General features: G+C 43.2%; 1 protein-coding gene across 6 annotated transcripts in view; it reads right to left on the bottom strand.

Moving 5' to 3' along the window:
- Nucleotides 1-16,120, bottom strand: part of Ino80d (INO80 complex subunit D) — a 56,413-nt gene that overhangs the window by 3,360 nt on the left and 36,933 nt on the right. For 5 of the 6 annotated variants that reach the window (XM_038338773.1, XM_038338771.1, XM_038338777.1 and 2 more), the window contains 5 exons: nucleotides 14,139-14,363; nucleotides 8,682-8,791; nucleotides 6,513-6,646; nucleotides 1,175-1,398; nucleotides 357-514 (listed from right to left, as the gene is read on the bottom strand). In XM_038338773.1, the coding sequence (XP_038194701.1) occupies nucleotides 357-514; nucleotides 1,175-1,398; nucleotides 6,513-6,646; nucleotides 8,682-8,791; nucleotides 14,139-14,363 (851 nt within the window). The remainder of the gene's footprint in view (nucleotides 1-356; nucleotides 515-1,174; nucleotides 1,399-6,512; nucleotides 6,647-8,681; nucleotides 8,792-14,138; nucleotides 14,364-16,120) is intronic. The other variant, XM_038338775.1, reaches the window with a different exon arrangement.

Here is a 16,120-nt window from a genome sequence, read left to right as displayed (position 1 = left end):
TGGCCAGGAAATGGCTCTGTGGGTAAGGGTACAGGCCCCACATGCCCAACAATCTGAGTCTAATCCCTGGAGATCATGGGAAAGCGGGAGAAAAGAATGCTCTCCCCAGCTAGCCTGTACCCTCCACATTCATGTGCGCCGTGCAAACATACACATAACGCATGTGCTCAGCAACAATAATAATCAAAGTTATTAGTATTTCCAAGATGAATTTGGTGACACTGGGCATAATCCCAGGACTCCAGAGCTGAGACAGGGACACTGTTAATTCAATATGGTTAAGGGCTTGTCTCAAAAGCCAAAAATAAAATAAAACTTATTTCCCTTCCTATGAACCATTTCAAAATCAATCATACCTTCAAAAAAATCAAAATCTTGTAAGTCATCAGGCAACCGTGGCAGGACATCCGCAAAGTCTTCATGGCTCAGTTCTAAGTCATGCGGAATGTCGCTCATCTCGTTGGCAATGTCATCCGGCAACTCCTCGGCACTCAGCTCTGGCGTGGACGGGCTACTACAAGGACAACACAGTTACCCAGGCTGCCCCACCTCCTCACTACACACTTCAGGGTCCCCAGACATTCAGTACAAACACGGCGGACGGAAACATACGTGAGATGAGGATGTCTAGGAATACATGAGACTCCTTCTCCAAACAAATAAAGAAATAAAAATGATTTCTCCTCACTTCACGAGAAAATGTGAAAGCAAAACGCTGCAGAAAGAGACTTCATGACAGTCACATTCCTACAGCCTTTACCCATCAAAGTGATCACTTCGAATCACTAGCAAAATTTCAAATCTGATCAAGATAATAACTTTAAAAATGAAATAAATGGGCAAGATTGAACTGAAATTCATCTGATCAAAAAGTCTGCCAAAGCTTTAAAAATCTTATTTCTAAATTACATACATCTATTATAACGTGTATAATTTCTGTTAAAACAGAAAACCCTGAGAATAAACAGAGTCTCAATTTCTACATCTATTTTCCTTGCCATAATAAAAAAATGACATCAATGAAAGTGTACTGTACTTAGCCAGCCACCGACAAATTTGTCAAAGACAATTGAAGGGTAGGGCTGTGGAGGTTGGGACAACCCTGAGAGAGCCCAAAAGACAGGTATTCTGAGGCCACACCCCAGAGTAAAGCAAACCCGCTGCCCCCACTGACCGGATCTGCATCTGCGAGGCTTCCACTGGCAGTGAGACGCTGGTGGGCATGCTGAGGTTCCCTTGGGGCACTGCAGGGGGAATTGGTTTCTGGGGTCGACGAGGTCCACGCCTTCTCTTCTTCTTGTGTTTTTTGGTTAGTGCAGGGGGCTTCGTTTTTTTCCTAGGTTTCCTCGGTTGCTGGTGCTGAACTTTCCGGGAGTTATCTCCTCTCAAGAAGTTATCCTTTGAAAGGAACAGAAGATTTTTCTTTAAAACGTACTCCACCCCTCACTCCTGGCACAATAGTGCACAACAAGGTGATTATGGGCTGGCAAGCCTCGTCCATCTCAAAACTAGAAGCTCAGTTTTCACCATAGAGTGGTGAGGAGCTGGGAATGTAGCTAAGTAGGTACTGTGCCCGCCTGGCATGTCCAGAGCCCTGAGTCGGCTCTCCAGTACCACCAAAAGCCAGCTGTGGTGTAGGCCCTATTTCTACATGGTATGGTGGCCAGCGTCTCAGGCCACAGTTTGCACCTGCCACAAAGGGGGTGGTCACCTCCCCAACAAAGGTCAGGATGTTATTCTGCTCCTTCCTTGTAATTTGGAGGCTGCCTGAAAAGAGATGCTAATTCAGCCTACGTGACCGAGCTGGCATACAGAGCAGGAAGACAGGTGAGAAAATGGGGATAGAAAGGTGTGGTCAAAGGTGTGGACCTGACCAAAGACATTTGCCTGGTTACCTAGGAAACAGAATGCTAATGAACTTCCCCCTCAGTTTATGTTTTGGTATAAAGGCTGTTTGGAGAATAAAACAGAGGCAGGATTTCAGGAGGGATCACTGAGACTCTCCCTCCCGATAGAGCCATGGGAGTAGTCTCCATTATTCCCACACCACCCCTCTGGTCCAGAGAAATAATTTAGGGTCTGGGCTGGCACAGGACGATGACAGTATGGTGGTGCACACCAGGAATCCAGGCACTTGGCCGGTGGTGGCTGGAGGGTCAGAAATTCAAAGTCAATACAAGACCCTGTCTCCAAAAGAAAAAGTTAAGTATTTGAAAGCTCTGTTTTATCCAGTTTAAATATTGTATAATATCGAAACATCACATTATTTCATTCATAATTTTTGTGTACAAGTTAAAATAAATTTGTCTAGAGCTGAAGAAAAGTCTCAGTGGTTAAGAGCACCTTCTGCTCTTCTAAAGGACTGGGGTCCCATTCCCAACACCCACATTGTCTGTAACTCCAGTCCCAAGGGACTTGACACCCTTTTCTAGCCTCTACAGACATATGTAATCCACATACACACAGGCAAACACCATATACATGAAAATATCTAAAAATCAGATGATCTGGAAAATCTTAACTATCACAAATTTCTCTTAATAATCTACATAGATGCCTAAAGCTATATACAAAAAGTACAAAAATTACCTTAATTCCTCTCTCTCTCTCATGCATGCATGCATATGAAGTAAAACATGTTAAATTCAGTTATGAAAGCTAGTGGAACAAGCATTCATAACTAATAGCAAGTCTCCCTGTCATGATCTGGGAGCTGGCTGGGGGCCCGCTAATGCCTTTCCAACAGGCCTGACAACTGGAGCTCAATCTCCGGACCCACGTGGTGGAAGAAGAATCGGCCCCTGCCAGCTGTGCTATGTGCCCACACGTGCACATATGCCAAGCAAAGAAAGAAATGTGAAGAAACCTCGTCTACATTTCCATCATTTAGTCTCTGCACTTTGTCCCTGGAGCCCCAGCATCGGCTAAGTGTGTGATAGAAGTTTCTGTTTATGAGGCAGCCACCCTGTGGTACTCGGTAAGAGCTTCCTGAACCGAGGCACTGATTCCAGAATCCCAAGATCTCTGCAACTGAGGAGCGTTTTATAATTGCTGTCAGCCAGATGATGGTCACGGGCAGCATTACCTACACACACATCAAACACAGTTACAGTTTATATTGCTTCAATTAAGTTATATACTCTGTTTGTATAGGTTAGGCAAAAACAACACAAAAATGTGTACTAGAAAGGCACCAGGAGTAACAGGGTAAAAATAGCAGGGCATGGGGGCTGGAGAGATGGCTCAGTGGTTAAGAGCATTGCCTGCCCTTCCAAAGGTCCTGAGTTCAATTCCCAGCAACCACATGGTGGCTCACAACCATCTGTAATGAGGTCTGGTGCCCTCTTCTGGCCTTCAGACATACACACAAACAGAATATTGTATATATAATAAATAAATAATTTTTTTTAAAAAAAATGGGTTGTGCATCCTGTTAAAAAAAATAGCAGGGCATAAAATTGATGTTAGTGAAACAAATACTCTCCCCCCACAGACCCCAAGCAGGGTTCCTCTGTGTAACAGCCCTAGCGTTCTGGAACTAGCTCTGTAGAACAGGCTAGCCTCAAACTCACAGAGAACTGCCTGCCTCTGCCTCTGCCTCTTTGTTGGGATTAAAGACGTGTGCCACCACCTCCCGGCTACAAATACTCATTATTGAAGAACAAATCACAAGCTTTCTTCTCAAAGCAACAACCCAGTGAGAAAGGAAAACAAAGAACAGAGTAGATTAAGTTGTATTATAGTTTCAGAACAAAGAAAGCACTGCCTTTTGAATGCCAAATAATACATCTGAGACTAGGAGGAAGATTAAAAATCTATATCTAAACAGTTCTTTTAATAGTTATAAAACAAAAATTCCAACTTATCAAAGCATTGCATTTACAACTAGAAACATTTTTTTCCTGATGACATATAAGACAGTGTTCAAACAGTTGATACACTCTTCATCCTACAAATCCTGGAACAGCTCTTGACTAAATAGCTAAGAAGCTGCAGACAGTAATGTTTGGCGATGAACACCATTAGCATCAAATCAGGGAAAAAGACAAGGAAATCAAAAATTCTGAAAGGAGTATTTCATGTAAACCTAAGCATAGACTCTTGTTTTCTGTTTTACTTTTTCTTTTCTTTTCAAAATAGAGTTTCTCTGGGTAGTCCTGGCTATCATGGAACTCTTGTAGACCAGGCTGGTCTGGAACTCACAGAAATCCACCTGCCTCTGCCTCCTGAGTGCAGGGTTAAAGGCGTGCGCCACCACTGCTCAGGGCTTAGGTATAGATTCTTAACTCACAGATTTATTTTTAAAAATAGTGCTGAAGATATGGCAGAGTGCTTGCTGATGCCAGAGGCCCAGGGGTGACGATGTGTGCCTGTCATCTCAGCACTTAGGAGGTGCAGGTTGGAAGATCAGAAGTTTGTCATCCTCAGCTGCATGCCAAGATCAAGGCTACTCTGGGATCTAGAAGATACTATCTCAAACCTCACCACCAGGGGAAAAAAAAAGAAAGAAAAAAAAAGCTCCCATTAACTCCTGCTAAGTCATTAACACAGATCCTGGTTTTGGATGTATGTGGGAATGACAACAACAGAGAGCTGGGTCCTCCTCACTGCTGTGAGAGCCTCAGAGCCCCATCAACAAGGATCTCTGGAATCATCAGCCAAGGTCCACAGGAGGGCTCAAAAGCAGAGGCTTAGGGAAATGTCTGCTTAGAGATGCTCAAGCACGAGGTCCTGTGTTCACGCGGCCAGCATCCCCAGACAGAGCTGGGTACAGCACCAGGCACCGATAATCCCAGCACTGGGGAGGCAGAGACACACCCATCTCTGGAGTTGGCCAACCAGCCAGGTAAGCCAATCAGTGAGCTCCAGGCTCAGTAAGAGAAGCTATCTCAAAAGATAAGTCAAGTGCACACACCCATGGACAGGCATGTACATACTCAAAAGCTTACAGGAAGCTGGGTGTGGCAGATCTCACACTTGTAATCTTAGTACTCAGGTGGCTGAGGCACATAATTCATAAGTTCTGGGTTGGTTTGAGTACAGAAATCCTGGCTCAAAAAAACAAAACAAAACAAAAAAACCCAGAAGAAACAGACACGCACACCACAAAAACACCCTTCATTCACATAAAGTCTAAATAAACTAAGAAAAAGTGCCCACACTTAGTCAGGCAGCAGTGAGTGGTGAATACCTTTAGGGAGGCAGAGGCAGGTGGATCTCTAAGTTCAGGGCCAACCTGGTATACAGAGTGAGTACCAAAACAGGTAGGACCATTTCACAGATAAAAACAAAAGCCCATACTTTAAATGTATTTTAAGTAGGGAAATGAACTCAATATTTCTATATGAAGTTTAATATTCAAATTTCTCAAAACATGATCCTAACAGGGAACTAAAAACAACAGAAGTTCTTGGTAAAGTCAATTTGCTAGCAAGGGGACATATCAGGAAGGTGGCTTCGCCACCTAACTGTACTAGTTAATGACAAAGCCAGAACCACAAACCCACCACCCAGTCCATGGTACTGAAGCACCCACGAAACTGCAAAGAACACAAGGCCCTTCCTCAGCCATGTGGTACAGCTGGTACCCGGCACAGCACCTCAAAACAGCTTGATGGGTGGGCACAAGGCAACTCCACTTTGAGGGGCTTGTTTTCTTTACACTGGCACCAACCCAGAATCGTGTTCCTGACAGGCAAGTATGCTAACTTTACTCCAAAACAAATCACTGTAAACAATTTCATAATTCAAATATTTGACTAATTCAAATGTTTCTCTCCTCCAAATTATTCTAAATTAATTAGGATTCATGATGCCAGCATTAACAAAAGCAATAATTAAGTTCAACAAATTATAGAAAAGCTTGGTATTTTGCCTGAATTTTACAAACCATCCAGATCATTCCCAGAACTGAATATAAAGAGGAAAAACTGAAGGCAAAGACAGAGCTCAAAAAACCTGCTTTGTGTGAGGAAGTCTATCTTTACTGCCTGTGGCTGTGGGCACGGAGAGTGCGGACTGACGGTCTAAGACCATTTTATCTCAGTAACTACAGCGGTAGTGTTCTTCATCTGAAGCACCGAGGGACCACGAGTGGTTGGAGTTTTTTGAATATTTGTGTGGAATTTGCACATTGGAATCTTTTCTCTAGAAATCTTAAAACCATAATCTGGAAGGCTCCAAAACCTGTATTTTTGGGGTGTAATATGTCTTCCTAGAACCTTAAGATTCGGGGTTTTTGAATTAGAGACATTCAAACTTTACTAAATACCTCCTCAAACTGTGGGGGGTTTGGTTTCGTTATAAAAAGGGCCTCAAATTCGAAACACAACATTTTGAAATTTTTTTAGTCAACACAGCACAGAGTAAAAAAAAAAAATCGCTGTTTTTATAGTACTTCCTTAATGATATCATTATCACATATATATCTCAATAGTTCTTATTTCCCAGTAGGCACAGTCATCAACAGTTTTGACAGCCCTGACTACAGAATTGAGGCAAACTAAACTTACCATTTTTTTGGCATGTTCTTCGCACAGGGGCGTCTGGTGTGTGACGTCGAACACTGGCACAGAGCACTGCTGTCCGTCTGCAAACCTGGCAGTGCAGCTGGAGAAGAGCTGCTGAGAGCGGTTCAAGAGGATGTCTGGTCTGCAGTCAGGGAAAGCACGCGCACTGTTCAGCCCAGCGTCTCAACTAAAACCTGCCACTTGCCGTACCTGCACTGTCTGTAAAGTTAATGTCCCCTTCACCCAGGGACGGGACAAGAGTGACAGGGGCCGTGTCATCATTATTTATGCTGAACTGACACAGCTGAAGGAGCCGCTTAGTGAGCAGGCTCAGGCAAGTCTCCTCTATGGCCGTTCTGAACTAATTTCTGTAACTTGAATGAACAAGATCATTTTCTTGTTAATATGCTCCTAAAATCCCCACTAAAAAGATTGTTCCGAAAGCAGCACTTAATTTTCTTAGGTATTTCATTTTATTTTCCTTATGTATGAGTGTTTTGATTGAATGTCTTTATGCCAACCACACTGGAATGGAAGGTTCTAAGCGACCATGTGGGTTCCGGGAACTGAAATCAGGTCCTGCAGAACTACAAGGACCATACAGAGACACCATTACAGATGAGTAATCCCAGGATCTGAGGGAGCCAATCAAATTTCAGGCCAGCCAGGCTTGGTTCTATAGTGACATGGCGGGGCTATAACCTAATTGATGGTATCGCAAATACATAAACACAAAAGGAAGATTGCAAACAAGAGCGGCTGCTAGTGCGGAGTGCTTTCAGCTGGGTGTGATGGTGCAAGACCGTGACGTCAGCACTCAGGTCAAGAAATGACCGCAAGTTCACCGCAATCGGGGACAGATAGCAAGACCCGGTCTGAAGAAAGCAAAAATAAGCATTTTAAATGCTACTCAGTTTTAAATATTTAATAAAAATATTTACTGACCAATAGAGTACTGATCAAGTGAGATGGCTCAGTGGGTTAGGGGAGTTTCTCTGCAAGACTGACATCCTCAGTTCAATCCACAGAAAACACATAAAGGTGAGAAGAAAGAAATAATGGGAGTTATACTGTGAATTCAAGGGCAACTGGGGCTACGGAAACCCTGTCCATAGATGATGGATGGATGGATGGATGGATGGATGGATGGATGGAGACAGAGAGCTAGATAGAGATAGATGGTAGATAGAGAGAGAGATAGACAGATAGAGATAGATAAGCAGACAAACAAACAATAAATAAATAAATAAATAGAAGTGCCAGGTGCACGCCCTTAATCTCAGCACTTAGGAGGCAGAGCCTCGGTTTGAGGCCAGCCTGGTCTACAGAGTGAGTTCCAGGATAGCCAGAACTACACAGAGAAACCCTGTCTTGAAAAACAAACAATAAAAGAAGTGATTTGACTTTCCATCAACAATCATTATAGTTTAGGGTGAATGTCCCTAAAGGCCCAGCATTCCATTCCATTCTAATAAGAAATCCTTCAACAGCAGCCTTGAAGAGAACCTGCTTTGCTTCTCTGCTTAGAAGGCAGACCTCTCAACTCTAGCCCAGACCCCAGTCCCTCCTTCTGGGAGACACGGAGTCTGTGCACTTTCGAGTCTCGCCTTTCCAAACAGTGTAATGAAAAGACGCTGAAGAATAGACAAATTTGAAGAGTAAGCACAATGACAGGACCAGAAAATTGTTCAGGACTATATGAAAACGAGAAATTATTCTAAATGTGGATTAGCTTTTATTTCACAAGGGTTTTTTGTTTGTTTTGTTTTCTGCCAGACAGGGTAGTTGTGGACACCTGGAATCTCAGTGAGGCAGGAGACTCCCGCATTCAAGACGAACCTCAACCAACAGTGAAACTACCTCACAAAGAAGCACGGCAGGGAGCACTTGCTTGACTTTAAAATGAAGTACAGTGGGAGAGCAGCTGTTTAGCATGTGGAAGACTCGACTTCAACTCCCAATACTACAGGGTTGAAAGCACGAAGCTCCAAGCAAGGCAGTGGTGGTGCACGCCTTTAATGGGGGCAGGGACAGCAAAGGCAGAGAGATCTTTGTGAGTTCCAGGCCAGCCTGTTCTAAGAATGAGTTCACAAACAAAACAAAACTAAAAAGCACATATCCCCAAAGGAGTTAGTAACGCCAATGCCTGCTTAATGTAGTTAAGAAGGATACGCTGGAGACAATGTCTGGTGAAGGGAAGGGCCTTGTTAGGGCACTGTTCACCCTTCAGTGTTCCGCTGCACGCTGCTGGCTCCACCTCCTTCAGCTCCGTCTGGCTGCAGCTAAAGAAGGAAAAATGCAAAATTCATTTTAAGTGCTCTAACAATCCAGGGTAATTTTTTTTCCTTTAAACGTTTATCTTATTATGTATATGTGTGTGCATGAACAAGCACAAGCCACAGCAAACCTGTGGAGGTCAGAGGAAAACTCCAGGGAGCTGGGTCTCTCTTTCTACCACGTAGGTTCTGGGGATCAAAGACAAGTCAGTAGGCTAGATGGCAAGCACCTGTACCCATTGCCCATCTCCTCTGGCCCCCAGGATGAGCATTCAACACTGTTTCTGCAACACCCATACTGAAACTATCTTTACTATACACAGTCATTAAATACAAGTGATGAATTGAAGAAAGCAGGTATCACAATTATTAAATGTGTTATTTAGCTGACCCACTAACATTCGAGGCAAGCAGCTACATCACAGTGGTTTTCAAATACACCTATCTGGTTGTTTGGTTTTATCTTGTTTTCTGAGACAGGCTTTCTGCCTTCACCTCATGAGTGCTAGGATTGTATATATGACCTAGACACTGTCCCTTGGTTTTTTGGTTTGACTGATTTTTATTTTTATGTTTTTGGTTTCTTTGGAGACAGGGTCTCTTTATGTAGCTCAGGCTAACATAAAAGGAACTATACAGCAGACTGGTCTCAAACTCACAGCAAAGATGCTTCAAATTCCCCAGTGTATAAATCACATCACAGCATAAACCACTATGCTCAGCTCGTGGGTTTTCTCTTGTCACTGAGTAAAGACATAAAGCTGACAGAGCCTCTTCGCTACGTGACATCTTACACAGATTCTCCTAAGCCTCATCAAAGCAGAGACCATTAGCTGCCAGGGCTGCCATGAGTAGAGAGATGTGACACACCTATAACACCCATGGAGACAGGGTGCACAGTAATCCACTGAGTTGGTTTTCAGTCTCTACTGTTATCATGACCACTGGGCCACCTAGTGCCAAAACACAGTAAGTCTACAAAGGCGCCTGAGCACCTAACTGGGAAAGGGAACGTGAACATGCAGAAATGGTTAAGCTACATATACATCCTTCAAAATATGCTTACTTGGAACCTATCCTAAAGCTTGCTACACTTTGTAACTCCATGCTTCCATATTATTCAAACGCTATCTTGGTTTGATCACTTGGCTATCCTCTATCAGGAGGCAATGTCTGCAGCAGGCCCTCCGTTCACTCATCAGCACTACATAAGCCAGGCACTGTGACGCAAGCCCGCAACGGCAGCACTAGGAAGGTGCCGGAGCAGGAGGCCTGGGAGCACTGGAGGAGCCTTGGCTATGAGGGTCTCTCAAAAAACAAAGAAAGAATTGTAAGCACCAGCAAGATGGCTTAGTAGGTAAAGATGCTTGCACCAAATCTGCAAAATCTGCTGAGTTCTATCCCCAAAACACACATGGTAAAAGGAGAGAACTGGCACCTTCAACTTACATTCGCACACAAGCACATAAAGACACACACACACATACACACACCAAAAAAAATTTTAAAAACAGAAAAAGACCTCACAAAGGTAGAAAAGGAAATCATTGGAATATTAAATATCTTGCTGGGATGAGTGGCATGGGCTTTTAATCCCAACAGTCAGGAGGTAGAGGCAGAAGATTCTCTGTAAATTTGAGGCCAGTCTAGTCTACATCAAGAATTCCAGACCAGCTGAAGCTACATAGTAAGACCCTGTCTCAAAACAAACAAACAGATAAAAAGAACATTCAGTTCCTTTTCTAGCGGTGCTGGGCCTGGCACCAAGGCCATACGCACGCAGACAAACTGTCGTGACCAGCCACACCTTCAGCTCATACTCAATATTTTTACACTGCCCCTAAAAGACTGCTGCACTATTAACTGCAGCCCGTAAAAACAATGTATTAATTTTTCATAAGGAAAGCTGTATTATATTAGCAGCTAAGCTATATAATCCAAGCTGCTTGGTCTAGATTTTTATACAACATGGTACTCAATATAAAACAGATAATTTCTCTACACACTTAAATAATCTGAGCTATCTATCAAGCCTAATGTACAATATATTTCATTTCTTTCTTTCTTTTTTGGAGTCTCATGTAGTCTAGGCTGCTTTTAAGTTCAAGTTCATTAAGTAGCTAAGAATGACCATGAATTCCTGAGGCCTACTTCCTAAATTCTAGGATTACAAGCCTCTCTCTCTCTCTCTCTCTCTCTCTCTCTCTCTCTCTCTCTCTCTCTCTCTCTCTCTCCCTCCCTCCCTCCCTCCCTCTCTCTCTCCCTCTCTCTGATCATAGGCTTGCGGGCACATGGCTCTCCCTGCAGGCCTGCCTCACTGGCACTAAAAGAGCAAAGAGAATTACTACTGTTTGATTAATCATAGGTGGCACGATTGACGCCGAATGACACCAAGTCAGTTTGAAAGCTGTTTGCTGGTTTGTTCGCCCGTACTGGGAACTGAACTCAGAACCTCATGCATCTGGTCAAGCACTCAACCACTGAGCCACATCCCCCAGCAGTCCAACTTGGTATTTTATCATTTGATAACACTTATCATTCATTAAAAAAAAATCACTAAAGTTGGTTTAGGAGGTGTTCTGAAAACTACTGCATTATCACACCTGGATTAAACTCACAGAACCACCAAAAAGAAAAAAAGTCATAAATGCAGTTTTCCACACCACCAAATTGCCTCAAACTCAATTTATAGACCCCCACACCTTTGACAAGATTATTATCATGTATCAGGACTGAGGTATACAATGCCTACGTACAGAAATCGCTTTCTGCTGGAGACAGAACTTCACTGATTATACAGGTGACAGCTTTGGTCATAAAGTGTTAGACACCATTATTTTACAAACTGCTGAAGTAGCAACAGTCTCCACAGACAGAGAATAGACCTGTGTGTGTTGCACTCTGCTCATCTGCTCACCAACTGGCGTCTCAGAACTACATACACTTGCTTCTGCATCCATGGGAATGACTGTCTACAGCAGAAGACTTAATTAAGAGCACATAAACTAATACTTTTAAACACCCAATAGTCCAATCAGTGACATATTTTTTGTATGTAAACTTACTTTTTCCTACACATATGCACGTAATGTGTCTTCTGGTATTATAAAAACTAAAAAGAATAAGCCTTTCTTTAAATCAGTGAGGAGCTACATAAATTTCAGAAGCAGTTCCCTGGCCGGTAAGCACTGGGGCACATGCCTGCGACTCTGGCACTCGGCAGTGAGCTGGTTTACGTAAGCTTAAGGCCAGACTGCTCGACATATCAAGCTCCAAGCCAGCCAAGGCTACATGACAAGACTGCCCCCCCCCAGAAGAAAAGGAAAAAAAAAACATTTCCTTAAAACAAGATGTTTAACTCAATTCAATGCTTTAAATGAGTATTTCAGATAAAACTAAAAAACAATTAAAACCACAATACATATACATATTTGAGAATTATGTATAAATAAGATCAGAAAATTTAATCTACTTTTTTGGGATTAAAAATAACATTGTTTTTTGAGATAGGGTTTCTCTGTGTAATCCTAGCTGTACTGAAACTCACTCTGTAGGCCAGGCTGGCCTCGAACTCAGGGATCCACCAGTCTCTGCCTCCCAAGTGCTGGTATTAAAGGTGTATGTCACTACCACCTGGCATATAAACTACTCTTAAAAGGTATTTAGCTGGGGCTGGAGAGATGGCTCAGTGGTTAAGAGCATTGCCTGCTCTTCCAAAGGTCCTGAGTTCAATTCCCAGAAACCACATGGTGGCTCACAACCATTTGAGATGAGGTCTGGTGCCCTCTTCTGACCTGCAGACATACACACAGACAGAATATTGTATACATAATAAATATTTTTTTAAAAAAAGGTATTTAGCCGATTTTTATTAAAATTTCTTTATAAAACTGATTTCTAATATGTAGATTTTTGATGTGGGGGGGTTTCTATCTATCTATCTGTTGCTTTCATTGGTTAATTAATAAAGAAAACTGCTTGGCTGATAGGTCAGAACATAGGTAGGTGGGGAAGACAGAACAGAATGCTGGAAGGAAGAAGGCAGTGAGACAGACACCATGAAGCCAGCCACCAGGTCAGACATGCTTAATCTTTCCTGGTAAGCCACCACGTTGTGGTGCTACACACATTATTAGAAATGGGTTAATCAAGATGTGAGAATTAGCCAGTAAGAGGCTAGAGCTAATGGGCCAAGCAGTATTTAAAAGAATACAATTTGTGTGTTGTTATTTCGGGTGTAAAGCTAGCTGTGTGGGAGCCAGGCGGGATGAAAAGCAGGCCTGCTCGTCTCATCACTACAGATTTTTATTTAACAAATTATGCAGGTACTATAAAACCATATTTCCAAATGAATCTTTAACAATGTAGGACAGTGGGCATGATATACTTTTAAAAGGAAAGACTGGACACAGATTTTTTTTGCTGTGTGATTTTTCTTTGGTTTGTTTATGATGTGGTCTGAACTAGAACTCAGGACCTTCTTGTCTCAGCCTACACAGTGCTGAAATTCCAAGTGTATGATACCATACCAGATTTTAAAAAAGTAACTTTTCAACAATACAGGTCAATTTTATTTTAAATATATAAAATTGAGAATGTCTAAGGGCGGATATCTATATTATACAATCACTAAAATCCCTGTTTTCCTGGATACAATGGCATATACCTGAAATCTCAATACTTAGGAGACTGAGAAAGGGGAGCATAAATGAGAGCCTGTCTCAATAAACAAATAAACAAAAGAAACATAGTTAACTATGTGAATATATAAGATAATATATACATTAAAAGAAAGCATTTAAAAAAAGGAAAAGGCATAACTAACATGAGTAAAAATATATTTTTATTATAAGATGAAAATACTGTTTACCTTTATGGTTAAAAAATATATAATTTTTTAAAAAAAACTACAATTATGTCTTTGAATAACAGGAAAAATGTTAAGTGTTCAATTTTGTTTTGTTTATAAGACAGCCAATGTTCTCAGCCAGATGAAGTGGTATCTGCTACATCCCAACACTCAGGAGGCTGAGACAGGAGGATCCAGGCTTTGAAGCTAGACTGGATAACACTGGTTCACAAAGTTGTTTGCAAGAGAAATAACGTTCTCAGATATCGTCAATGAAAAATTCTAATGCAACTCCAGGAAGAAAAGAAACAGTCAACGCTTCACTGCCTGCCAGCCAAGGAGTGCAGTCCTGCTACCCAGGCAGCAAACCAGACACAGTGCTCAACTACGTGGGACTTAGATGTTCACTCACATAGCCTAAACAATTCCGCAAAGCTTATATAAAAGAAAACAGAAGGAGACAAGGCCTGGGACGCACGGGAAGCTGGGAACTGTGGCTCTAACCTGGCTCGACCGCACGCAGCTCTCCGCAGTTCTTGGATCAACTGGCCGGTGCACTCGGGCTCCCTGCTGGCTGCCTGCAGCAGCGCTTTTCTGAAAGTGTGCCGGCATTTCTTTTGTCGAGACTCTGCCCGCTCCAGGCGGCAGAGGTGCTTGTATTTCTGCTGAAAATAAGTGCAAAGTTGGGTCACCCTGGAGCTCCTGCTCTCCACGTCATCGGCATCCGACCTGGAAGTGCAGAGAGAGGTGGAAACTGTTTACAGGGAAGTTCACGTAAGAAAGAGGAAGTGAAACGTATGTGGGCTGGTGCCTGCACAGGTTTAAAACTCCTGTGCATCTATCCGAACACCAACTTAGTAAGCCAGAGAGATCCCCATAGCCCTGAAACAAGCGGAAATTCAGTCGTCAGCTGGCAGCAGCACTCAGCTCAGCAGGCCTTCAGCAGGCACTGCGGCACCAGAGCAGGACAAACATTTCCTTATCTTTGCTCACTTCAAGGATACAGACGTAGTACCTTCACGAAAAACAGAGTCACCCCAGAAACACAGCAGTCCCCTCTACCAACACTTCGTGGTGTAAATCTCTTCAGAGAGCATGTGGTGCAAGGAACCACGGGACTGCCATTGCTGCTATAGAGGCATCTGGCCGGCTTTCACAGCTTCCAACCATGCTAATGGACTGCTGACGGACGGGACATCTACGCTCACAGTGCTGTGCTTTGTTTGCTCAGTATTGCCTACCACCACCAATGGCAAAAATGGCAACTTTTCTATAGGACAAATTTGACCTTCCTTATTCTTTATTGTCAGGAAGCCTGGTGTTAGTTGATCTTTCTCTTCTACTGTTAGTAAACATGAGCTAGGCACTCCCAGAGACTGAGCGTCAGGTCTGTTTGGGTTTGGTTTTAGGGCAGGGCTTTATCCCCACCAGCCCACAGCTACTCTGTGCACTTCCACTTAGAGTTCCACTAGAAACGTCCTTTACAGCACAGCCTCTACTAGAAATACACAAACTAAAGGCTCCTGCTTCGGCATCTACGGTGGTCTGTTATGCTAATCGCCAAAGGAGAGCAAAGTGAAGGGGGTTATGATGAGATTTACACACGATAAATACACTCCCAAATGGAATAATGCTGAAGAGGCAAGAATTAGTAACTAACACAGTGGGGCAGACAGACCGAGGCTTCCTATATCTAACACAGGGGAAACAATCGGAAGCGTGGGCTTGGAGACACACAGTGTACGCTCAATATCCAAGAGGCAGAAGCAGAAGGATTGCCTTGAATCCAAGCCTGGGCTGGGGGATTCGTGGTGAGCCTTGCCTCCAAAGAGGCACAGTGGCACAAGCTTGCAATCCCACATCCACCCAGTGCCTAGAGAGAGTACGTCTGGGAGGGAAAAATCTAAGAGCGTCTTAAAATTTCAGATTCCCAGGACTCACCCCAGATCTACTGGGTCAGGGTATTAATGAGGTAGAGTCTAAGAACAGCAAAGTTTTTAATTGTTTCTCGGAGTGTCATAGTAGGTCTATAATTCAGCATCTAGCCGGGCTAATTAGCGCTATAAACATCCTATGTATGAGCATGACAACTGTGAGCCCACGGTGAGGTAGAAAGTGTCACCGATGCTCACTGTTGGACAAAAGGCTCAGTCTGCAAAGGAGACAGCAGCAGAGATATCCTTGAAGGAAGTATCCATGTTAGGGATGGGAGTAGAAGAGCTCACAAACACCAAACACTACGGAGGCAGGACGGCATACACAAGGGTTAAGCAACTGGGCTAAGAGGGTATAGAGTAGAGAGACTGAGGACAGCGAAATTTTCCAAACCTAAATGCCAAGTTAAGAGTTTAATGCAGCTAGGCAGTGAGGGCACACACCTTCAATCCCAGCACTGAGGAGGAGAGGCAGGCAGATTTCTGAGAGGTGAGTTCGAGGACAGTCAGGGCTACACAGAGAAAGCCTATCTCAAAAAAGGGAGAGAGAGA

Source organism: Arvicola amphibius, chromosome 8 (genome assembly GCF_903992535.2).
Source record: "Arvicola amphibius chromosome 8, mArvAmp1.2, whole genome shotgun sequence".
Taxonomy (NCBI): domain Eukaryota; kingdom Metazoa; phylum Chordata; class Mammalia; order Rodentia; family Cricetidae; genus Arvicola; species Arvicola amphibius.
The sequence above is the reverse complement of the archived record's forward strand: the minus strand, read 5'-3'. Positions and strand labels throughout refer to the sequence as shown.